General features: G+C 42.6%; 1 protein-coding gene and 1 long non-coding RNA gene across 4 annotated transcripts in view; one reads left to right on the top strand and one right to left on the bottom strand.

Moving 5' to 3' along the window:
- Positions 1-26,098, bottom strand: part of LOC310677773 — a 207,748-nt gene that overhangs the window by 28,395 nt on the left and 153,255 nt on the right. The gene's annotated exons all lie outside the window — the stretch shown is intronic.
- The window catches only part of SCUBE1 (signal peptide, CUB domain and EGF like domain containing 1), a 194,684-nt gene that overhangs the window by 81,514 nt on the left and 87,072 nt on the right, over positions 1-26,098 (top strand). For 2 of the 3 annotated variants that reach the window (XM_083440728.1, XM_083440730.1), the window contains 3 exons: positions 14,422-14,547; positions 20,884-21,000; positions 25,018-25,107. In XM_083440728.1, coding sequence (XP_083296854.1) covers positions 14,422-14,547; positions 20,884-21,000; positions 25,018-25,107 — 333 coding nt within the window. The remainder of the gene's footprint in view (positions 1-14,421; positions 14,548-20,883; positions 21,001-25,017; positions 25,108-26,098) is intronic. The other variant, XM_083440729.1, reaches the window with a different exon arrangement.

Below are 26,098 nucleotides of genomic sequence, written 5' to 3'. Positions count from 1 at the left end.
CATTCCAGAGTCCAGGCACCACTAGGGGTAAGGCCATCACAGAGACCCACCTCCAGGACACCTGGGGGAAATGGTACCAGGCCCCTGAAGCTTAGCTTCATTTTTGGGCAGATTTGTATGGGAGAAGAAGAAGATTCTTAAAGTCTTTAGAGCAAAATCTAGTCACTATTTTGGAACAGGTGAACAAATAAGTGTTTGTTGAAACAATTTTGACTTCCCCTAATCACCTTGCCAACAAAGGTCCGTATAGTAAAAGCTATGGTTTTCCCAGTAGTGATGTATGGAAGTGAGAGCTGGACCATAAAGAAGACTGATCGCCGAAGAATTGATGCTTTTGAATTATGGTGCTAGAGGAGACTCTTGAGAGTCCCATGGACTGCAAGAAGATCAAACGTATCCATTCTTAAGGAAATCAGCCCTGAGTGCTCACTGGAAGGACAGATCGTGAAGCTGAAGCTCTAATACTTTGGCCACCTCATGAGAAGAGAAGACTCCCTGGAAAAGACCCTGATGTTGGGAAAGATGGAGGGCACAAGGAGAAGGGGACGACAGAGGATGAGATGGTTGGATGGTGTTCTTGAAGCTACCAGCATGAGTTTGATCAAACTGCGGGAAGCAGTGGAGGACAGAAGTGCCTGGCGTGCTCTGGTCCATGGGGTCACGAAGAGTCGGACACGACTAAACAACAACAACAATATCAGTCAGGAAATGGGTCTCCTTCAGAAGCCCAGCATGAAGGCACGAGAGCACAAAGTGTGCTGGGACCTGAGGAGTTCACCTATTTGATCACCACACTTGATCTTCGTGTTTTGAATATGAAGATCGGAAGGGGACTTCTAAATCTAAAGCTGAACACACTTCATAGAATTGTAGAGTTGGAAGGCACCCTGAGAGTCATCTGGCCCAACCCCCTGCAATGCAGGAATCTCAGCTAAAGCATCCGTGGCAGATGGCCTCCCAAGCTCTGCTTAAAAACCAAGGAAGGAGAGTCCACCATCTTGTGAGAGAGTCCGTTCCACTGTTGAACACCTCTTACTGTCAGAAAGTTCTTTGTAATGTTTTAGTCATACAAACAACCTTTCTCCCTCCTCTCTGTGACATCCTTTTATATATTTGATAGCCATGTTCAAATATATAAAAGGATGTCACATAGAGGAGGGAGAAAGGTTGTTTTCTGCTGCTCCAGAGAAGCGGACACGGAGCAATGGATCCAAACTACAAGGAAGAAGATTCCACCTAAACATTAGGAAAAACTTCCTGACAGTAAGAGCTGTTTGACAGTGGAATTTGCTGCCAAGGAGTGTGGTGGAGTCTCCTTCTTTGGAGGTCTTTAAGCAGAGGCTTGACAACCATATGTCAGGAGTGCTCTGATGGTGTTTCCTGCTTGGCAGGGGGTTGGACTCGATGGCCCTTGTGGTCTCTTCCAACTCTAGGATTCTATGATTCTATGATATGCTTGCAGTTTGGGAGCCTGATAAGGCAAGGTTTCTGATCTCACGGAGGCTTCTAAGTGCAACTCAGTTAAACATCTTTAGAAACCCCCTTCAGACCTTCACACTCCACATGGAAAAGTAGGGGTGGAGTGGGGACTGTATGTGTATCCCAGCCACCTAAATACTTTATCCCCTCACACTTTCAGGCTGAACCCCTGAGTAGGCATACTGTTTTCTAGTGAACAGGGGTGCAACAGAAGTGGCAATCTCTTGTACTGTTTTTTTGTGAAATTAAAGAGAATCCTAATGGTTACTACTGGGATGAATGAAACCTCTTTGTTTCCTGTCAAGGGATAGATTTTGTTTATTTTTATTTTTTTAAGAGAGACCTTACAGGCCATGAGTTCATTGCACAGGATTTCCCGTAATACCATTCCGTGTAAATATGATAATTCAGTCTGTGTTATTAACTAGCCAAGTACTTGTGTGTCAAAACCACACTGTTAAATTAGCAGCTGTGCCAGAATGATTTGCTTTGACTTGAAACCTGCAGTCCTGGACAGCAGATACCCTACGCAGTTTGCTGCCACATTAATCCTATAAATAGTAAAGTTTCATTTATAGACTATTAAAACATCTCGCATGACAGAGGGCACAATGTGGTTCTTTCTTCTGAAAAGCTAATGAACTAAAAGCAAAAATTACATGAAGAAAAATCTCCTTCTATTAGGAAGTGTTAATATAGATGCAAATCCTATGGGTAAGTTGGGGGGGCCAGAGGGATGTGCTGTTATGACATTAAGCGCAGCCGAGTGCAGCCAACTGTGGGTTGTGAGGGAGGCTCCTTGCTCTCTTGCTGCCGTGGAAGAAAGGATGGGGTGCAATAGTTAGGGGTCTGGATCTCGATCTGGCCAATTTAAGGGGTTAAATTGTAAAATCAGATTTTGTACTTTGGTTGTACGATGGCTCAGATTACGTTTAGATTCAGGTAATCGGTTACCTTTGGCCATAATTCACATGTGTTCAAATCTTTATCAAAACTGTCAAGCAGGTTGTTGTTGTTGTTGTTACTCTTACTCTTGTTGTTGATTTATATACTGGCTTTCCTCCTGATGGGTCCCAGGGCAGTAAGCAACATAATAAAAAATACAGTAGTTGTACATACTAATTCAAATGTATTTTAAGAAGCAGTACAACTAAAATAATAGCAGTATACAGACAGCAGCACGCTAATAGCACTTTTAATGACCTGGGCAAAAATTGTAACACAAAAGCCCACAATCTGGTTTTAGTAGACATTTGAAAATTAACTATATGGGGGGTAATCAGACTTCTTTCAGGGAGGGAATTCCACAGAAGGGGTGTTGCCACCCAGAAAGACACAGTAGTGTATGTTTTTAATAGTTATTAGATAGATTGACGGATTAAATTCTATCACTGTTTAATTGCTTTTTAATTATTTTTTCTTGTATGTTTTTTGCTGTTTTTATTCTATCTGTAAGCGGTCTTGAGTGCCTGTCAGGGAAAAAGGTAGGGTATAAACCAACCAACAATAATGATGTCAAGTCACCACAACAGGGGCCATATATTAAGTGATTAGAATGTAGTTGTAAACAAGCGCCAAGATTTCTAATATTTTCAGCTCCATTCAGAACAAACATATACATATTACCATGCAATTGTGTATAGCAATTGTGATTTATCACATCAACCTCTTTTCCTTTGCAATTGGGTCTCCAAGTGAATTTGCAGTTGACAGTGGCCTTTCCTTCATGTTGAAGGAGGTTCTTTGGTCAAGCTGTTCTCGGCATCACTCTGAAAAAGTGTGAATGCATGGGTGGGTTGGAGTCAGGTGTAGGTCATCAACAAAGCAACAACTCACCTGAGGACAGTGAAGTTAACTCTTTATTCAAGGAAACAATCACTGCTCTGGCCTAGTGGTCTCAGCAACTCTAGGAGGGCTTGCCCCAGTGATGCAGTTGTGAGGACTGAAGGTCCCTGGCTTCACAAGTGCCCTGTGGCTAAGACTCCTTTTCCCCAGGGTCTTCCATCTCATGCTGCACAACCACCCTCTGCTCCTCCCGTTTCATTTCTCATGCATGTTCTAGGAGACCAGGGGGAGGGGAGCTGGTTGCAGCAGGAGGGGAGACTCCCTGGATTCTTCAGGAGCCTGTCTCCCCCTGCCTCTTGGCCACCCTTCCCTCCACCGTCTGCTTCATCCTCGGAGTCTGAGTCTGAACTGCTCTGCCACAGCTTCTTCCTGCTCACTAAACCCTGTCACCTCTTCCCAGCCTGCTCCTTCTCCCTCTGACCACTCATCATTTTCCCACTACCAATCCCCTGGCTTGGAGCCCTCTTCCTCTGGGAGTTCCCTAGGGGGTCCCCTGGTTGCTGCCTCCCACCACTCATCAGCCAGTTCATGACAGGGTGTGCATGCGCATGTGTGGATGTGGATGTGTGTGTCCCGGAACAAAGCAAGGAGCTGTGAACGACTTATGCTAAATATCATGGAATATTTTCCAGCATTGAGAATAATGTCATGTACTTATCTCCCACAGAGAATGCAGGAAACCATAGCTAGATATTTGCACTGACCTGAGTAAAAACTTCAAAACTTCACAGTGGTACCTTGGGTTAAGAACTTAATTCGTTCCGGAGGTCCGTTCTTAACCTGAAACTGTTCTTAACCTGAAGCACCACTTTAGCTAATGGGGCCTCCCGCCAGTGCCATGCGATTTCTGTTCTCATCCTGAAGCAAAGTTCTTAACCCGAGGTACTGTTTCTGGGATAGCGGAGTCTGTAACCTGAAGCATATGTAACCTGAAGCATATGTAACCTGAGGCACCACTGTATATGAAATGCCAGGAATAGGAAAAAGTTGTAGGCAGTAATGACCTCACACCTGCAATTATCTCCTCTAATTTCTGTCATTCTGTTTGAGTAATTATTTTTTGTTGTTTATTCTGAGGTTCCCTTTCATTAAAAGGCCAACTTCCCCAATGTTCTTTACAAAAATATTTAGAGACGCATAAGTATATTCTGTGATTATTTCATCTAGGACTTCTAGGCAATGCTTCCTTGAACCACAATTGCTCTTGGTCGTATCACAATGAATTGCCAAATTTCCACCCTTCTCATACTCTTCTTGGTTACAAGTTTTTGTCAATTATCCTTAGACTTCCTGTTCAGATTTCAGTTCACATGCGCCACTGGTTACAGTTTTTGAACTTCTTGATAAAACTGCCTTTGAATCCCACCTCAGTATCCACTTCTCAGTAGTCTTCTCAAGATGGTTTAGTCCAGCCTTTTCCAACCTGTTGGCCTCCAGATGTTGATGGACTAGCCCTGACCATTGGCCATGTTAGGTGGGGCTGAGGGGAGTTGTAGCCCTAAGCACCTAGACGGCATGAAGATGGAGATGACTGGTTTAGCCCAATTGTTTGCAACCTTTTAAGATCTGTCACCCAAACTTTCAACACTGAAAGTACTTCTAAATTCTCTTCCTCTCCCCCCCCCCCCGGTGGTTTCTCTCTTATGTTCCACTCTGATTTCAGTAAAGAAGTTTTTTGTTGTTTATCTTTACTACGTAAGTGCAGGATTTCCGCTTCTGTGCCCCTGGGTACTACCTTCTCCCATGTCATTGCTTTGTATTTTATTATGTCATAGCTTTGTATTTGTATATTGTTTAATGCAATGGTAGCCATTGTATTGCCTTCCAGACAGTGTGACCTATAACACCCATCAACCCAGAATTTTGGCTATGATGACTATGCCTTATGAATCATAGAGTTGGAAGAGACCACAAGGGCCATCGAGTCCAACCCCCTGCCAAGCAGGAAACACCATCAGAGCACTCCTGACATATGGTTGTCAAGCCTCTGCTTAAAGACCTCCAAAGAAGGAGACTCCACCACACTCCTTGGCAGCAAATTCCACTGTCGAACAGCTCTTACTGTCAGGAAGTTCTTCCTAATGTTTAGGTGGAATCTTCTTTCTTGTAGTTTGGATCCATTGCTCCGTGTCCGCTTCTCTGGAGCAGCAGAAAACAACCTTTCTCCCTCCTCTGGGTGACATCCTTTTATATATTTGAACATGGCTATCATATCACCCCTTAACCTCCTCTTCTCCAGGCTAAACATGCCCAGCTCCCTTAGCTGGGAGAGTTGTAGCCAGTGTTCTTTTTCCCAAGAAAAATAGGTGCTAGAATGCACCATGACTCCCACCGCCACCGCTTCCTGTGGCGGCAGGCACAGCCTCCCAAAGGCACTTTGGCGCATCCCTTTTGCGACTGCCAAGGCTCCTTCCAGGAAGGCTCTTTGGCGATCATAAAAGGGCCACGCCAAAGCTCCTCTGCTCTGGTGTGACTTTTGTACATTTCTGGAAAGTGTTCTGGTGATTGTGAGAGTCTTGCCAAAGCACCTCTAGGAGGCCGTGCCAGCAGCTGCAGGAACGTGGCAGAGGTTTGGAGGGGAGGGAGCGAGCAGGTGACGGGGCAAGGAAGATGGTGGGGGAAAGAGGTGGCACTACGGCATGTACTGCCTCAAAAAAGCACACAATATCCGGGGTGCATTTTGTTTGCTAACTCTGTTGTATCTCACCTTGTTGATCATTCAATTGATGATGAGGATAATAATAATAATAATAATAATAATAATAATAATAATAATTTATTATTTATACCCCGCCCATCTGGCTGGGTTTCCCCAGCCACTCTGGGCAGCTCCCAACAGAATATTAAAATACTGTGATACATCAAACATTAAAAGCTTCCCTAAACAGGGCTGCCTTCAGATGTCTTCTAAAAGTCTGGTAGTTGTTGTTCTCTTTGACATCTGGTGGGAGGGCATTCCACAGGGAGGGCGCCACTACCGAGAAGGCCCTCTGCCTGGTTCCCTGTAACTTGGCTTCTCGCAGTGAGGGAACCACCAGAAGGCCCTCGGAGCTGGATCTCAGTGTCCGGGTAGAACGATGGGGGTGGAGACGCTCCTTCAGGTATACTGGACCGAGGCCGCTTAGGGCTTTAAAGGTCAGCACCAACACTTTGAATTGTGCTTGGAAACGTACTGGGAGCCAATGTAGGTCTTTCAAGACCGGTGTTATGTGGTCCCGGCGGCCACTCCCAATCACCAGTCTAGCTGCTGCATTCTGGATTAATTGCAGTTTCCAGGTCACCATCAAAGGTAGCCCCACGTAGAGTGCATTGCAGTAGTCCAAGCGGGAGATAACCAGAGCATGCACCACTCTGGCGAGGCAGTCCCCGGGCAGGTAGGGTCTTAGCCTGTGTACCAGATGGAGCTGGTAAACAGCTGCCCTGGATACGGATTTGACCTGTGCCTCCATGGACAACTGTGAGTCTAAAATGACTCCCAGGCTGCGCATCTGGTCCTTCAGGGGCACAGTTACCCCATTCAGGACCAGGGAATCCTCCACACCCGCCCGCAGATACAAGTCAATAAAAACAAAACTACATGGAATGGTAACTCTGGGACTGTTGCCCAAAACAGAGAAGCCTTTTGTTGAGTCCTTCATGGTAAAGTGGAGGAAAAGTTGTGTCTTCCTGCCCAGTGATTCTTCTCCCTGCTGCTTACTACTGGTTGTTGAAGTTGGGGAAATACAGCGTGGTGGTGGCAGAGAATGGAGCAAGTTTCTGCAGTAGCATGGATTGTTATAACCTGTGTTTCCACCCTCACTCCTCTCGTATGCAACTCTTTCAACTCCCAGGTGAAATCAGAAATTGGGATCAGGAAGCCCTGCTTCTAAATTAGTAATTTTCTTATATAATATTTTATTAAGATTTTCAAAATATTACAAAGAGAAAAAAAATAAGAAAGAAAAAGAAAGAAGAAATACAAAAATAGAAAACAATTAAAAACAGTTGATCTTTCATGACTTATTTTGCATTCGCTTATTTCCCGGACTTCCCCACACCTCCCCTCTTTGTATTCCAGTTCAGTTTATTTAATCAGCAAATCCTTTCCCTCTTTACCTCTATCCTTATCTTTTGATCTTAATATATCATAACTTTAACTTTTCACCTGTTAACAATCCATTCTTACATCTTCCTTCATGACATTATTACTAAAAACCACTTCACATCAATCCAACATCATTCTATCATTCATTAATTTTGTAGTACTTCTGTAAGTAGTCTTTAAATTTCTTCCAGTCTTCTTCCACCAACTCTTCTCCCTGGTCTCGGATTCTGCCAGTCATTTCCGCCAATTCCTAAATTAGTAATTTTCTTATTCACAAATCCTGGCAAAGTCTATACCTAGCTTTTTCCATGTATGCCATTAAACTGGCATGATTAAGGCCTATGAGTTTCAGCAGCCGGAGATGCTACAAGACAGCTATTAGCATTTTGCAGCTAGAGGAGCAGGAGGCAGCTGTTTAGTGTGAGAACTGGCTTAGATTTCACCCACAATATCACATGTTTTAGTTGCTTGGCCTCCTCATCAACTGCAGAATGGGGCAATACTATGAATGTCATCTTGACAAAACAAAACAAAGCTGGGCAATTATATATAAAATGTGTATATCCCCCCCCAAACAACAATAATTTTTTTAAAAGATTATTTTGAAGCACTCTTCTAAGATGCTTACCCAGATCTTTTCTGTGAACCGCCCTGAGACCTCCAGATATAGAGTGGTATATAAATTCAGTAAATAATAATAATGCTTACATTAGAGAAGTATGAGCGTCAGATAACTACATTCTCAGTTTTGAATTTTTGAAGTCAGATACATAGTTATCTTTTGGGGTAATTAATTTTATCCACTGGCAGCGTTGAATGGAAGAACACTCCCCCCCCAAGAAAAAAAGAATTCACTGGGAGTCTAGACACTGCCAACATTGCCTGCATGCTCTGTGAAAATGGGCCTTGGGGGGGGGAGGCCAAGAAGGAGTGGGCAAGGAAGCAAAAAACAGAAGGCCCTGCCTCTTTTTTTTTTTTTTTATATTTTATTAAGGATTTTCTTGTTTTACAGAAGTAAGTGTAATGCCTCGTATTTTTTTTCCCATGTAAATTTTTTAAAAATCCGTTTCATTTGTTGAGGCGTTAGGGGGAGAAGAAAAAAAAGAAAAAAAGGCAACTATTGTATTTACTGATGTTTTCCTTTGTTGGTCCGAATTGTGTTGTTTATTAAAAAGTATTTCAAATGGATTGAAGTGTGAACTGCCTTTAGGGTCTGCTGTAGCCAGACGTGTTACATATTTAATAAATAATGGACTGTTGTGATTGAACATTCAGTATTCATACATGCTAGACCAGGGGTCACCAACACAATGCCTGCAGGCACAGTCATACCTCTTGTTACGTTTGCTTCAGGTTAAATCTTTTCAGGTTGCGTCTCGCGGCGACCCGGAAGTAACAGAATGGGTTACTTCCGGGTGTCACCGCTCGCGCATGCGCAGACGCTCAAAATGACATCACACGCATGCGCAGAAGCAGCGAATCTGCACAGATGTGGGTTGCATTCTGCTCAGGTTGCGAACGGGGCTCCAGAACGGATCCTGTTCGCAACCAGAGGTACCACTGTACCTTCTAAGTGTCCTGATTTTCCAGGGACAGTCCTGAATTTACAAAAGTCATCCCAGCTTCTGATTTGATCCCAGAATGTCCCTATTTCCCCTGCATTTTCCTGAGCCAAGTGACACATCTCTTATCAGAGCTTAGCTAAAAGAAAATTGCCTGAGTGAGGTAAGCTTCAGGAGCAGGAGAATGTTCCACAGTCCTCAACTGGGTTCCCCTTGCCGTTAGAAATGGATATGGTGGGCTTCCCCAGAGCGGCTGGGGAAACCCAGCCAGATGGGCGGTGTATAAATAATAAAGTAATTATTATTATTATATCTCCTTGAATGCGTGGATCTGCTGCTCTAACATCATTTGGCCCTTGGTTGATCTCAACAAGGTTCTGAAAACAGCTACTCCAAAGAATTTCAGCCATTTTATAAAGGGTCAGCGGGTCTGGGATACGCTTCCTGCCAAGTCTCATTGCGAGGGAAGTTACGTGCCATTCCAATTTTGCTGACTTCTGGCACCCAAAATGTTGGCCTTTAATCTTCGTTTTCTTGGCAGAACAAATGAGCACACATGTAAGGCTGGTTCTTCCAAATCAGTAAACATAGACAGCCTAAAATAAGCACTCTGCTTTCTTCTTTGGCTGGACTAATATAATAATTGTTGAGCAAAATTCCTGGTATAGTATAAATATTTATGGATATGGATTACCAGCAAATTGGATTTAAAAGTCAATGTATCCCTCTTTATTGGCATTGCAGAAAGTGAGGTTTAAGAGCTGCAGATCCAGTCTTCTTACACGGAGTTTTTTCATGCGCTGAACAGCAAGAAACTTGAATTTGAAACGGAGTGTGCACTCAGCAGGGTGCCACTTTAAATCCAAGCTTTCTGATAAATGTACTTGTACAATATGTGTTTTCAGACACAAATTTGTCCATATTCCCACTACACATTTTAGGCATATACTTAATACACCAGTTGTATGTCTTTCAAAAGTAAACGGTGAATAGAGGTCCTTAGTCAGGAATTCTGAGGTTCGTTACTATTTTATATATCATACCATAAGCAGAATTAACTTATTGGCGCTCATCACTCCCACCCTAATCTGTCTCCTGCTGGGACATTATAATTTATTGGTGCTGGGGTAGTTCGATTTCCTCTTTCTTCCTACCCCCCTTTACCCTTTTCTTCAAATTCCACTCAATAACATTTAAGGTAATGTCATTCAAATGCATGAACTCAGATGATCTTTTCAAATTCTAGTTCATTTTCACTCCCCCCCCCTTTTTTTTTTGTCCCCAAGGCAGAAAGGAAAATTATCCATAGAAAGCAATGGAGAAATCCAAGATTTTAGCACAGCTGTAATTAGGAAGTATCATGTCCTCTCCCAAGGGTGACGGCATGCTTTCAGCATTCGAAATGTTTCGCATATGTTCTTTTGGTAAACCTTATATAGACATTTGGGACGCGGGTGGCGCTGTGGGTTAAAGTCTCAGTGCCTAGGGCTTGCCAATTGAAAGGTCGGCGGTTCGAATCCCCGCGGCGGGGTGCGCTCCCGTTGTTCGGTCCCACCTAGGAGTTCGAAAGCACTCTCGGGTGCAAGTAGATAAATAGGGACCGCTTACTAGCGGGAAGGTAAACGGCGTTTCCGTGTGCGGCTCTGGCTCGCCAGAGCAGCGATGTCACGCTGGCCACGTGACCCGGAAGTGTCTCTGGACAGCGCTGGCCCCCGGCCTCTTGAGTGAGATGGGCGCACAACCCTAGAGTCTGTCAAGACTGGCCCGTACCGGCAGGGGTACCTTTTATATAGACATTTAAAACAGATTCAGCTGCACACCAGTATTTTAGCTTAACTGTGCATAATGTGTTTAGCGCTTGGAAAGAGTAATATTCTATTCAGGAAAACAATTTCAAATCCACCGTCGGATGTGACTTGATTGTAAGTATGAAGTATTAATTAGTCAGAAATAAAAATAACTCTGTGGTTTTCTTCTCTCTCACACCGGCATCTGCTGTTTGCCCACCATGTTCTTTCCAGTTTGTATAGGCCAGTGCAGTTGCCCTTTGCAAACTTTAGCACTGGATTGCAAGATTACATAATCAATCCCAATAGTTGCTTGGGCAGGGGACATTTTGAGGGGTGAAGTTAAGCAATAAGTGATCCCATTGTTGACAGGGTGTGTTGGGTCTGACGTTAGCCCTGCTGCTGTTCACAGGGTGGAGGAGCTGGTATAATTTGGTAGAAAGATTTGGCCAGTGTTTATCTTTCCGTGTCGAGCTTTCACAAACTCTTAGGTTAAACTGTGCTTGTTTCAGCTGGTGGATACTGACAGAGTAGAATAATAGCACATTTGCATTGCTTCACGTGCATTGTCTTTCTGCAATCTTTTTGACAACCCTGCAAAGTAGGTCATTTTTTTTTTATCACCTTTCTACAGATGAAAGGGGCTGACGCTTAACTAACATCACCTTGTGAGTTTATGGCAGTTTTAAAATCTGAAATTTCCTGATGCTTAGCTCTGTTTCTTTGACACTATGCTCAATCAGATCAACTGACATATTACCCTTGCATATGTTGGACTATAAATCAAAATTGTAATTATATCTCTTAAAGAGTTCTTGCAATAAGCAATGTTACGATAAAGCACTAACTGTTCACTAGCATAGTGAGATTCACTGACTGGCCAAAAGGGTGGCAAAAATTTAATAATAATGAGTAATTAATTTGTGGTTAAGGCACCTGGTGTGTAAAGTCTGAAAAAGGGAAATCCCATGACAGAATCGGCATATGCCAGGATCTTTACCATTTCATCCCTAACCTTGTGATTCCCAGAACAATTCAGTTCTATCTACTAAGTTTCTTTGAAATGTTAATGGAAATAACACAAGTGCAGCTGCATATCTTCTGTTGTAATTCGCTTTTCTTCATCTGTTCTGTATAAAATGCTCTTTAAACAAATCTCACGTCTTCATTTAAACCACATACAAGCATGGTGTGTACCTGCTTGTTCCGAGTTGTTACTGATTTTGCAACTAGCATCATGGCTTTGATATGAGTGTTTTATTTAAAGTGTCCTGGGTTTAAAAAAAATGTAATTGCAGCAGATGTTGCTCTGGATTTTCTCTCTCTTTCAGGCACTCTGAAGTTTTACTTGGTCCCCCCCCCCCCTTTTCTTTCTGCCTCCTGGACAGGTACATGAAAGGGAAATCTTTGTATAGTCAAATGTTTGTTTTACTGTCTAAGGCTGACAAAGGGCCCTTAGCCTGGGCTGATTTCTTCTTGAAGAGCTGTAATTATTCATGGGAAGGGAGGGGAGGGAGCCTTTGTCACTAATAGGCTTCTGGGTGCTTCTTGAAATGGGCTTTTATTATTCCTTTCAACATAATTTTCTACTGAGGAGGTTAAAAAAGAAACCCTCCTTCTCTGCTGTTGAGCGATAAAAGGTAATTGTCCTTTCTTGAGAGCTCTGATGCTGCTAGGTTCCTTATGTGTTTTAAAGGAGGTTGCAGGGGGGGGGGGAAACGATGTTCTCGGTGGAATTGCCATGACAACAGTCCTTTAGAAATAAACATTCTGGCATTGTTATTCCAGACACACAAATGTGAGGGGTGGGGGAGAACAGCTTTCTTTTAAGCACAAACAGATTGTGCCCCTTTAAAATGCACTTGTGAACTTTGCTTTTCTCAAGATTTACATACTGGTTTAGGGCAGAGAAGATCCCAGCATCTTTTTACATTCTACGTACATCCCATTACGATACTAAGTGGAAAAATGGCGGCAGGGGTGGGGGTAGGGAGAGGCAGCAGTGGTTAAAAAGGACATAAACATATCCTTACCCAAAAGAACAACAACAAAACACACCTTGGTAGATATCTGAGAACTGAGTACTGCAACCAACAGTAAAACCACCGGTCATGAGGCAAAATGGAGAGGACATCCAGTCATTTTTGGCACTCTAATCTAGTTATGCCGCTAACAATTGCTCCTAAGGCCGCAATCCTGTGCACAATTATTTGGGAGTAAGTTCAGCCGAACTCAGTATGACTTGCTTCTTGGCAAACATGCCCAGGTCTGGACATTAGCTTTCAGGAGCGCTACATAAAAAACTTCTAAATGGACTTAGGTTGAAAAATAAACACCTGTGTCTATACTGCATGTGCAGTGGTACCTCGGGTTACAGACGCTTCAGGTAACAGACGCTTCCGGTTACAGACTCCGCTAACCCAGAAATAGTGCTTCAGGTTAAGAACTTTGCTTCAGGATGAGAACAGAAATCGTGCTTCCTCTGGTTCATTTCCAGCATCTTACAGTTAAACCCCCAGGCTTCATTTTGCTCCAGTTATTCCGTAAACAGTTCTCATTATTTGTGATTCACATCAGTCCCGTCTTCCTAGCACAACTAGGAATGGGAACATATAGGCTCTATATAGTACACCTGGTTATCTTTTATGTCCCACTGTGGTCTCTAGTCTGATTCTGCATGTTTCAGGGAGTAGCTTGATGAAGGGCGGCTAACAGATTGAGGTTGAATCCTGACAAGACAGAAGTACTGTTTTTGGGGGACAGGGGACAGGTGAGTGTGGGGGATTCCCTGGTTCTGAATGGGGTAACTGTGCCCCTGAAGGACCAGGTGCGCAGCCTGGGAGTCATTCTGGACTCACAGGTGTCCATGGAGGCGCAGGTTAATTCTGTGTCCAGCTCCATCTGGTATGCAGGCTGAGAGCCTACCTGCCTGCAGACTGTCTCGCCAGAGTGGTGCATGCTCTGGTTATCTCCCGCTTGGACTACTGCAATGCGTTCTACGTGGGGCTACCTTTGAAGGTGACCTGGAAACTACAACTAATCCAGAATGCGGCAGCTAGACTGGTGACTGGGAGTGGCCGCCGGGACCACATAACACTGGTCCTGAGAGATCAGCATTGGCTCGCAGTAAGTTTCCAAGCACAATTCAAAGTGTTGGTGCTGACCTTTAAAGCCCTAAACGGCCTCGGTCCTGTATACCTGAAGGAGCATCTCCACCCCCATTGTTCAGCCCAGACACTGAGATCCAGCGCCGAGGGCCTTCTGGCGGTTCCCTCATTGCGAGAAGTGAGGTTACAGGGAACCAGACAGAGGGCCTTCTCGGTAGTGACACCCACCCTGTGGAACACCCTCCCTTCAGATGTGAAGGAAATAAGCAGCTATCCTATCTTTAAAAGACATCTGGGATTCAGGGAAGTTTTTAATATTTAATCCTGTACTGTTTTTAACATTTGTTTGGGAGCTGCCCAGAGTAGCTGGGGAAACTCAGCCAGATGGGCGGGGTATAAATAATAAATTATTATTATTAGATTATTCTAACTTGTAAAAGCTGAAATGAGTTCCCCTCAGCGCAAGGGGTATTTCTGCAATAAATATGTATAGAATTTGTTGTCATCTGGATTGTTTTCAGAATTTGTGCATTTTCTTTCTCTTTCTCTTTCTCCAGAGGGTATGAACTGTATGAACAAAGATCATGGGTGCGCACATATCTGCCGAGAGACACCCAAAGGTGGGGTTGCCTGTGAATGTAGGCCGGGCTTTGAACTTGCCAAAAACCAGAAGGACTGCAAATGTAGGTAGATGCAGACTAAATCTTAACTACCCAACATGCCTTAATTTCCACATTGCTGTTGTTTTATAAAAATCAAGGAATCCATTTCATTTCATTGACCTGTGGGTTTGGGTTAAGTATTTCCTGCCCATCTCGTAACCAGAGGCGGCATGTATGGAATTATTCAATGTATTTAACAGGCATTCTGTACAACCACATGTTGATTCGATGGGTGAAGAAACTTGTATCCATTTCTTAATTCTCTGGTGTTAAATAGAACTGATAAATATTGGAGGAAGTTGTTTCAGATTGCCATTTGAGGGTTGTTGTTTTTAGTAAAAATGAAGTAGGAATGGATGAACACTATTAGGGAAATTCTGTGCATCAGTCTGTCTAATAACCCGGCTCCCCTTTGAATATTGGTGCAGGAGTTATGCAGACCCCATAAAAAATGTATCTAAAAACATTGGTTATCTGACCCTGGTTGAGCCACTTTGCTACTTTTTTCAGTCTCCACAGTGCAGCCCGAAGGCTTTGCAAAGGTTCTGCATTCCCTCATGTATGCATATTGTATTCAGGTTTGGGTGGCATAACTGGAACTGTGGTTGATAGACCCAACATGGAACTCACAGACATATAGTGCAGAGCTTTCCAAAGTGTGTGCTGTGACACGTTAGTTTGTTGGCTGCAGTGTGTAGGTGTGTCTCCATTCATTTTGTTATTACAGTTTATGAATATGTCCATATTTCTTATAAGGGATTAGTTTAAACTCCAGTTTGCTAGTAAAACTGAATTACCGTGTCACCAACATGAAAAGTTTGGAAAGCTCTGATATAGTGAATTGAATAGGGTGAGCCCTGAGAAACATGCACCATGGTGTGTTTTATTGCCATGGAACTGGAGCATATATGTGATGGACATGGAGAATTTTTCTATCAATTGACTGTATTAGGATTCCAGATCCTGTCCTTAGCACCTGTTTCTTATAATAATAATAATTTTTTATTTATACCCCGCCCTCCCCAGCCAAGGCAGGGCTCAGAGCGGCTTACAAGCAATAATAAAAACAAGATGAATGATTACAACTTAAAAACAAAAATAAAATACAACATTAAAATAATGGAACATTAAAATATTAAAATGTAGCCTCATCGCAGGAGGAGAAGGAAAAGAAAAAAGAAAGAAAGAGAGGGAGGGAGGGAATCAAATTGGCTCCAAGCCAAAGGCCAGGTGGAACAACTCTGTCTTACAGGCCCTGCGGAAAGAAATCAGATCCTGCAGGGCCCTGGTCTCATGAGGCAGAGCGTTCCACCAGGCCGGAGCCAGTGTTGAAAAGGCCCTGGCTCTGGTTGAAGCCAATCTAACTTCCTTAGGGCCTGGGACCACTAGGGTGTTGCTATTTATGGACCTTGAGGCTCTCCGTGGGGCAGACCGGAAGAGGCAGTCCCGTAGGTACAAGGGTCCTAGGCCGTGAAGGGCTTGAAAGGTCAAAAGCAGCACCTTAAATCTGACCCTGTACTCCACCGGGAGCCAGTGGAGCTTGAAAAGCACTGGGTGAATATGCTCCCATGGCAGGGACCCCGTGAGGAGCCTCGCTGCAGCATTCTGCACCCGCTGGAGTTTTTGGGACAGCTTCAAGGGCAGCCCCGCGTAGAGCGAATTACAGTTTCTTAAAGAGTTTTGAGGTGGAGAGAGGCAATGCAAACATAGTTTTCCCCACTGCAGTGATGAGAAAACCTTCACCTGCAAAGTCTGGAATTTTTGCATTACTGGAGATCTAGAATCATAGAATTGTAGAGTTGGAGGGACCCCGAGGGTCATCTAGCTGAACCCCCTGCAATGCAGGAAACTCAACTAGATCACACATAACAGGTGGCCATCCAACCTCTGCTTGAAAACCTCCAAGGAAAGTCTCTTGGGAGTCTGTTCCACTGCTGAACAACTCTTACAGTCAGAACGTTCTTCCTGATGTTTAGTTGGAATATCCTTTCTTTTAGCTTTAATCCATCGGTTTTGGTCCTAGCCTCCAGAGTAGTAGAAAACAAGCTTGTTTCATCTTCCATGTGGCAGCCCTTTAAATATTTGAAGGTGGCTACCATATCTCCTCTAAGTCTCCTCTAGGCTAAACATACCAAATTCCCTGAACTGTTCCTCATAAGGCTTGGTTTCCAGACCCTTGATCATCTTGGTTGCCCTCTTTTGTACACATTCCAGCTTGTCAATATCCTTCTTAAATTGTGGTACCCAGAACTGGACACAGGACTCCGGGTGCGGTCTGACCAAGGCAGAATAGATCAGTACTATTACTTCCCTTGATTGAGAAACTATTTCTGATGCAGCCTGTCATAGCCTTACCTTTTTTTCCTGCTGCATCACGGGGTTGACTCATGTTAAGCTTGTGCTCTACTAAGTATCTAGTACATTCACATGTACTGCTGGCAAGCTAGGTGTTCCCCATCTTATATTTGTGCATCTGGTTATTCCTGCCTACATGCAGAACCTTACATTTGTCCCTATTGGAATTCATGTTGTTAGTTTGGGCCCATTTCTGTCTTCTGCGGCATCCCAGTTTGGTGTCATCTGCAAATTCGCTGAGCATCCCACCAGTAACTTCATCCAAGTCGTTTATAAAGACGTTGAACAACAACGGGCCTAGGACAGAATCCCGTTGCATCCCACTTGTCACTTTTTTTTACAGGCTGTCAAGGAACAATTAGTGAATATTCTGGGTTCAGTCAGTCAACCAGCTACAAATCCACCTAACAGTTAATCTCATCCAGCCCACATTTTACCAGCTTCTCTGCAAGAATATCATGGGGGCCTGGGTCAAAAGCCTTACTGAAATCAAGATACACTACGTCCACAGATTTCCTTTGATCCACCAAGACTTTATCGGGGGGGGGGGGGGGATGAGATTTCTTTGGCATCACTTGTTTTGGAGACACCCATGCTGTGTTTTAGTAATCCCAGCATCCTTTCCTAAGTTCTAGGACCTTACCTGGTATTGACATCAAGCAGACCAGTTGATAGTTACCTGGGTCATCTTCTTTTTCCCTTTTGAAGATGGGGAAAACATTTGCCTGCCTCCAGTCTGCAGAGACCTCATCTGTTCTCCAATAATTCTCAAAGATTGTAGACAAAGGCTCTGAAATTACATCCGCAAGCTCCTTTAGTACCCTTGTGTGTAGCTGATCAGACCCTGGGTGTTCCCTTTCCACCTCTTCTTCTGTCATGGGCTTCACCTCCCTCCTTGAATCACTTATTCTGTTATCACCAGGTTGAGCACTGCTTTCCTTTTGGGTGAAGACAGAAGCAAAGTCGGTGTTGAGGCATTCCACCTTCTCTCTGTCCCCCAATAGCATTTCTCCATCTTCTGCACGCAAGGGACCTACTACTTGCTTGTTCTTCTTCTTGCTTCAAGCATTACCAAAAAAACCCTTTTTATATTTATATTTTTAACCTCTCTTGCAAACCTAAGCTTTGGCCTGCCTGGCCTTCTCCTTGCAACTATTCGTGCGTACTCTTCCTTCGTGATTTTGCCTTTCTTCTGTTTCTTATATATGTAGCCACACTGATTTCTTTAGGTTCTCCTCACTTCTCTTTCTTCCTGGAATTGTCCTCCTTCGTGCCTTCAGTACAGGAGTGGAACTAATAGACTAATGCAAATGCATGAAGATGCCTTATAATAATGTATGTGGCCTGGCAGATATACCAAGAGGTGGAGACTTGCCCAAAGCCATAGCCAGATAAGGATTTGAACCTTGGTTTCACACAGCTAAATCCAATGGTCCAATATACCACAGGGGCCCAGTATTACCAACCTCTGCAGCCACTTGAGAATCTTTCAACGTGGAGTAAAGGTATTGTTGGGCTTAACCATGTGGCTGGACCCAACGTGTGGCTGCAACACATTAGGTTTGTAAGCAGCTCCTGAGTGACTTCTCCTCCTCTGAATCTGTTGTGATGGAGGCACAGATAGGCGATCCAGTGGATTGAGTTTTGGATATTATTCTGAACGCCTGACTTCAAGTTCTCACTTAGCTGTAATTAAGTAGATGGCCTTTGGGAAAATCATAATCTCTAAGCCTAATCTGTTTCAAAAATGGGATAGCAGAGAGAGCAGCAGACACTGTCAAACCTTGATTTTAAATCAGGATTTGGAAAGCCTGTCCATTTTGGATTATCTTAGACTTAGACCATCAAACCTCTGGTCAAAAATGGATCAGGACTGGGCCCTTAGAGGCCTCTGCTTCCTGACAAACCAAGTTCCTATGCTTCCCAGCATCTTGAAACCCATGACGCAAGGATGGCAAAGGTGTGGGTCCCTGCTGTGGCCATCATTGGGAAAGGTGCTGCCCTGGCCAGCTCCTTCCATCTAATAAGCAGTGTGCGCACACCAAACCCTGAAAATACGTTCCAGAACAATGTCCAAAATTCACTGAATGCACATTCTTATGGTACCTGACAGACCTAAAACAATATTGCTAATGTCCAAAGATGCACTGGGTGATATACAGCCACCTAAACATAATAGTTAGCATTCAATAGTTTTTATCCAACCATAAGTAGATGGGGAAATAAACATTTTCAGACACTCAGACCCATCAAAGATTGTCAGGAGTCTCACGTGCCTGTTGCCGTTACTCCCGCTAATATCACTGAGGAAGTATGTGATGACAAATTTGGAGCCAAAACATTGCCACTGAGAAACAAGTGGGTATCAACATTCTTGGGAGACCTCAATGTTTTCAGAAGTACAAAACATAAAAAGCCTAGGCAATAAAAATGTCTCAAAGCCATCCAGCAGCTAGAATCATAAACAGGAGCCCTCCTGTTCCAGTGCTGTGTAGCATTTTGTGGAAGGTCCTACTTCTTTGCCAAATTTTAGACATTCACAGCAAAAGTTAGGTGGACTGATAGATTTTCGATAAACTATATTCCTATTGAAAAAAGTAAGCTATATAAACACATATGTTAACTGAATTTGAGTGCGGAAAGCAATGCATTATTTATACCAATTAAGGCTGTGATTTTTCTAAGCTACTTTAAGTGTCAGAAGTGCTTTGTATATGGTGCACTTTTTCTAGGTGCTCAGTTTTCTACATGCAATTTCTGAGTAAACCTCACAGAACCACTTTCAAATGGTATTATTTTCCCGTCATCACAGACGTGTGTGGGTTTGAGGCAGGGAATAAAGATACTTAGGGAGTTTATGGCAAGATAAGATCTGAAGCAGCTTACACCTGAAAACTCTACTTTGCCATTTTCTCTAGCTTATGCATGTCGTGGTAGCAAAAAGGCATAGTGTACAAAGACAGGACATTCTGTTGCCACAGGCCATGCATTCTGGCAACCACAAGAAACTCTCCTCTCAGATAGTCACTTTGGTGTTGCAGGAAAAGGTGTAAACGCACAACCCTTGCCCACTCAAATTTGGAAGTTGCTAAATAACCATAGGTTGGGTCATCAAACCATAAAAAGAAGAGGTCTGGTGGTGGTAAAGTTAACTGCCCCAGTTAGTTATTTAGTTAGTTAGTTAGTTAGTTAGTTAGTTAGTTAGTTAGTTAGTTAGTTCCTTCATCAGTTAGTTAGTTAGCTAGTTAACACTGCCTCATTGGTTTTTAAAAGCTTTCATATTCTGAAGAACTAACAATAGAAACAAATTTCAAATCTGGGCTATTTTTCTACTGTGCTCTAGAGCACTGATTTCTGAAGCTATAGGTTAAGTCACTGCTAGAAAACAGCAACACCTTCCCCTGGGCAGGAAAATCTCTCCCCCCCCCCCCCCCGGTGCTGTATTGAAAATGATTAATGGAAATGAATAATGGAAAAGTATGATGGCCTCAAAGTAACGGTAGCCCAGTGCAGATAATCACAGTGTCTGGCGGGGGGGGGGGTGCAGATCCCTCACTGGACACAACCTTTCTGCATTCAGGCTCCTTTCTGCAAGGGGCCTACATGCTTGTGTTCAGCCTGCAACCTAGAACAATAATGGGCATGGACCATACGTTCGGAACCTGTATGAGCTGGGGCTTTTGCACATAGAAACTCTGAACATGTGGAGGTTTGCCATGGGAAGGGATGGACTGGTGGGCACAATCCTGATCTGCTTACTCCCACTTGTTCATGTGACACACTTTGACCATCTGCACGGGGCTACCGGCTGCTTGGAATGTCGCTGCTTACCAAGGGTAGGAGATTTTGGAAATAACTATTTTGTTGTCATGTGTATTGCTTTTTTAAAACAACAACAACTTGAACTTATTTTTTGTGCCTAGAACTCCTCAAAACTAATTGGTTTCACTGTTGTTTTATTCATACATATATATACACACACACTTTTGGGGGAATAACTAGTAACCTGTAACTATGGAAATGGAGGCTGCCAACACACCTGTGATGACACAGATACGGGACCTGTGTGCGGTTGTCATCAAAAGTATGCCCTACACTCGGACGGCCGAACATGTATTGGTAAGTACCCTCCCTCTGAATTGTACAAATATGTGTGTGGAATTGAAATACTGCTTAAAAGAGTGGGTCATAAACTCCTGATCTTATCTAATAAGTTTAAATTTGTAAAAGTGATAGAAGGCAGCATTTCAAAGCTGTAATACATTTGTTGGTTAAGGATTTATCACTTTTTAATAGCTTGATATGTGTGCATGTGTACACAAACCCATATATGTGCATTCTTCCCTGGTATTTTGTATACTACTGGATGTTGGAAAAAAGCAGCTGCAATCTCTTACACTGGCTGTTCATATAGAGGAAACACGAACCAGAAGTTTTTATCTGGACTGTTCTGCTATCCATAGTATTACATTTTGCTCCTTTTAAAAACTCAGGAGTGTAAATGATGCTCATTGCGATAGAAGTTTTTAGTAATGGTTTCACTGGGAGAAAGTGATAGCTAAAGTCATTGTTTTATGTTTAAAATACCTGTTCGAACATGCCATGACCTACATAGCTACCTATTTATATTACAACCATGTAACCAGAATTCATCACCTGAATCCATTTGTGTGGGTGGCTTCCCACGTGGTTCTGGCGGAGTGGGACCCATGCGGTTGCTAAAATTGAGACTTTTTCTAATACCCCCAAGCATATCTGCTCATTGGAAAAAATGGAGCAGAACATGTTATTAATTAGATTCTTTTTTAAAAAAAAAATCTGTTTTATGCATATTGAGCATGCAATTATTTCAGCCAGTTTGTAGTGTATTCATGGTAAAATTAATGCAATAGCTGCTGACTCTACTGAACTCCATCCTGGAACCTGAGCACTAATGAATACAGCCAGGGCATCTGGGCAGTGTGAGAAGGGAGTTCAAACTTCAGAAAGAAGTGATTTGGTGAGGACCAGACACATGACAGATTTTGAATGGAGTGGAAGAAGAGCTAGAATTATATGGAAAGAATGCTTTCTGTCATGGTGTGGTCACTTGGACAATTTTGCACCACCATGGGAAGCAGACTATATTCCTTTGAGATGTTCTTTTACACATGTTTTATTGTGGTTATAAGCACAGAATCCAAGAATTTACCTCTTTCCTTTTTTTTATGTATGATGCATTTGTGGGGGAGAACTGCAATTGCTTCGGTTAATAAGAAGCTGTTTTAACACTTCCTGTAGATTTTACACCAAAATCTAGAAGCCCTTTAAATTTAAAAATTCATGGAACATAATTCTAATCACAGATACACACTTTAACATCCCACTGATTTTAGTGGAGGCAATATGTGCCTAACTTTCTGGCTGAAATCTGAGATTTACAGTTTTGGCATGATCATGCTGTATGGTACTTAAGTTTTCGTGGGATGGGGGGGGGTTCATTAGTTGTATTTTTCTGTTCTTTGTCTGTTTCAAAGCAGAGAAATACTGTATAACAAACTGAAGCATTCTCAAAGGGCATAATCCAACAAAAGGTAAGCTCTCCAAGTACTGTTAATTTCAGTGGGAGCATCAAGCATGGGTTTAAAAAGCCCCTATTCAAACTAAAAGATATTGTCTTAATTGTGCCCATAATCCATATAATTTAAAAGCATTTTTCTTTGGATAGATTTTGCTCATAAGTTACAGTTAGTTGTGGCTGAATTTGATTTGGCGTTTCCAGAATTATGTCAGATAAGTTGTAAAAGTATTTGTCTTAACCTTTGATTGCCAGACTTAACCATTGTGAAAATTAGAGCGCTCAAGAGAAATTACGAGTAAAATTTGACTCTAAAACATTAAAGAAGTCCTATTTTCCATGATCCACATCTAATTGTACAAAGTGAACAAAATTTAGATAAATATTTCCCAACAAATTTTGTATAGCAAGCTATCACTATATAGCTTAATCAGCAGTCATTAATTTCCTCTTTAAAGCTAAAATATTTATTCCTTAATTAAAGGTGTGTGAATGCCTGTGGTGAATCTAACATATCTTGACATCTGTGGATAACTGTATAATTCCATCGATCTTTTATGTGTATTGAAGTCTTTTGAGCTGATGAAATTAAATGTCTTTTTAATGTGCTTTGATTATGGATACCCTAAAGTCTTGAAGGAAACCATTCAGTCCGCCCTCAGTGCTAAGCATATGCTCCGTACAATCAGCTCTCTGGATGAAATTAACAGATTTGTCTTAAAGATTTATCCCCTTGTACGTTTATTAAATGCAGTCTAATTGTGTTTACAATATAGCTGTTACAATATTCACTGCATACATCTTATTCTTGGGTTTCTTCTACTTTTATTTTTGAAAGCACCATTAAAACCTTAGAGAGCCATTATAGGGTTGGAAATCTTGGTACAGTTTTTATTGAGAGAAGTGATAATGAGTGGAGCGTGCTCTGATTTCAGGGCGATGCTTATTTGGTCTGGCATAGAGAAAAACTGTTGAACTGTTGGAAACTGTACTTTCCCCCTCCCTTTCTGCAAAGTTATTGTATAATATGACTTTATATTACATTTTCTGTTCCTGTAATTTAAGTCGCATATTGCTGCTTTTGTTGGGTCCTCCACCCTCCTCTTTCTTCTGAGTAGTCCTTTCTCTTAGATATTTTTTAAACTTTTGTTTTGTTTCCATTTTTATTCCTGCTTTCTGGTGATGGTTCCTGATTGCCTGTCTTGTCTGATACCTGATGTTCATTAATTATTGGAAAAAATATTAAAAGAAAAACGAAAAACCTCAAAACAAAGCCTCTATTGCAGCCTGATCCCATCTAGAACTTGGTTTCTTCTTAGAACAATATCTTGTTACCCAGCCATTTAGCGTTACCACAAATAAAACCTGCCAGCTGCCTCCACTACTTCTGATTCCTTCTCCTATCTACCTACAGTTTGCTGACTTCAGTGGTGTCTGTAACTTGGACATCACTGCAAATATGCAAATGTCTGCAATGGCACATAAGTACCCTTGCGTCTAACCCGTTTTGTCTTTGTTTCCTTGACTTATCCTCTTATTTTATGTCTGCTGCATGTGAAAAGTCCCCACTTGTGTTTCGTATTTTTCTTTTTAAATGCAATTCTCCATCCCATATAAATTATTTTAATCGCTTAGTCTCTGCTCCCTGTATTGCTTCCCCACCCCCCATGTATGAGACCTTTCATTCACCTCATCATCTGTTCCCATCCTTGCAAACGGATTGTTTAGGTATATTTCTAAGTATTGCATAACTTAACTTCTTCTAATGCTGGATAGGAGCTTTCCATATAAAGGACATCAGACCCTACCTGCAGGATGTCCTATGCTAACAATGCCCCCCGCCCCCGCTTAACTGCATGCTTCTAAAAATTACTAGACTATTCTTGTGACATCTTTTTTCTAGCATTGAATGTTTAGCTAGTCGTGTTCCATAGACAAGCAGGCAACCAGCACTGCCCAACTTAATTGTTTTGGTTTTTTTATATATATTTGTGTTTGTTTTTACGGTTTTTAAAATTTGCATGCAGTTTTTGTTTTTGATACACTGTGTCAACATGCACAAAGCTGTCATGTTCCCATGCCCATCCATCACCGGATTCTTTTAGCTCTCTTCTGTGTTCAGTATCCTTGTTGCCAGCTGTGTTCAAAAGCTGCCACCTACCTCTCCGCCTGCAGCTACTTCGATTGTCTTTTCCTCCTTTTCTTTTTTTAACAATGTGTTGAAATTGAAACCTTATCATTTAAATTTCTTAATTAACACCGATCTGGGGCACCTTCTCTTTTGTGTTTGTGTTATGGCTGGCGTGAGACCAGCTTAATATGTGTTTGCCGGCTAATTACTTTGTTTTTCATCATCATTTTCTTCTCCCCACCCCCCTCCTCCTCCACTCCCTCCTTCCCTCCAGCATACTTTTATTTATTTCTGGGATTTCAAATGGAATTAACTCTCTAAATGGGGTTTTAGTGCTTTCATGCTTCTTGGCCTTGGTTGCACCAGGCTAAGAAACTTTCTTCAGCAGTGGAAAATTGGGCTTTTCATTAACCAACTGCTCCATGTTTGTCCCTTACTTGTGTTTTAGAGAAGGATGAGGCTGCAATTGAGAGTTCTGAGTTCAATGCCACGTCAGTAGCTGATGTGGACAAGCGGGTGAAACGGCGGCTACTTATGGGTAACACTTTTCTTCCACTTCCTTTGATGTGCTCTCAACTTTTGTCTCTTGTGTGTATGGGGGTGCGGGGGTGTGTTTCGAGTATTTCTGTTTTTAATTTGTTCATCTGTTTGCTGAGGTCACAATTCGTTTTAGAATCCTGATCTTTCATCGAAAAGTTCATTTCCCATTTTAAATCTATTCTCTCTCCACCCAAAACCCTCTAATACTGTAGCTTTAATGTTGAAAGACTTTGGTGAGTCTTTGCCACTAACCTTATTTACCTTTTGCAAGTCTGATTCTCACATGTGGCTTTTGTGTTTCTGTGACTACAAATCGACCCGAGTGGGTCAGCTTCATCGTTTAGCGTTACCCTTTGTAGCAAGTTCCAATGGTATAAAATGCTTGGTGTCATTCTTTTTGTACTTTTGGTTTAAAATATTTATACCCTTGCTTGAAATAATTTTATGTCCTCATGGTTTGGAATTGTTGGAAGTATTTCCCCCTCCCCCATTACGGAGCCCTTGGGCACTTTTCTTTCAAATTTTTTTTAAAAAAACACACCATACAGTGGTACCTCTGGTTGCGAACGGAATCCGTTCCGGAGTCCCGTTCGCAACATGAAAAGCCCGCAACCTGAAATGCCATATCTGCACATGTGTGCAGCGTGATCTGGCGCATATGTGCGAAGCGCGATTTAGCGCTACCGCACATGCACGAGCGGTGAAACCCAGAAGTAACCCTTTCTGGTACTTCTGGGTCGCCGCAGGATGCAACCTGAAAAAACGTATCATGAAGCAGACGTAACATGAGGTATGACTGTACATTTAAAAAATAGAAGCAGCATTTTGCAGGATTATTGATCATTTGAAATTGATACCTGCGTAGGCAAGTAGCTCTGTGCTACCTGCCAAGGTTGGGTTTCTTCCCGGGTGAAGCTGAATCAAAGGTTTTCATGCCTCTCCCTTGGCCAATCTCACATGGATGGAAACAGTGGTCCAGGGTAGGATGA

Source organism: Podarcis tiliguerta (assembly GCF_965153285.1).
Source record: "Podarcis tiliguerta genome assembly, chromosome: 5".
In the NCBI taxonomy this organism is placed as follows: domain Eukaryota; kingdom Metazoa; phylum Chordata; class Lepidosauria; order Squamata; family Lacertidae; genus Podarcis; species Podarcis tiliguerta.
The sequence above is the reverse complement of the archived record's forward strand: the minus strand, read 5'-3'. Positions and strand labels throughout refer to the sequence as shown.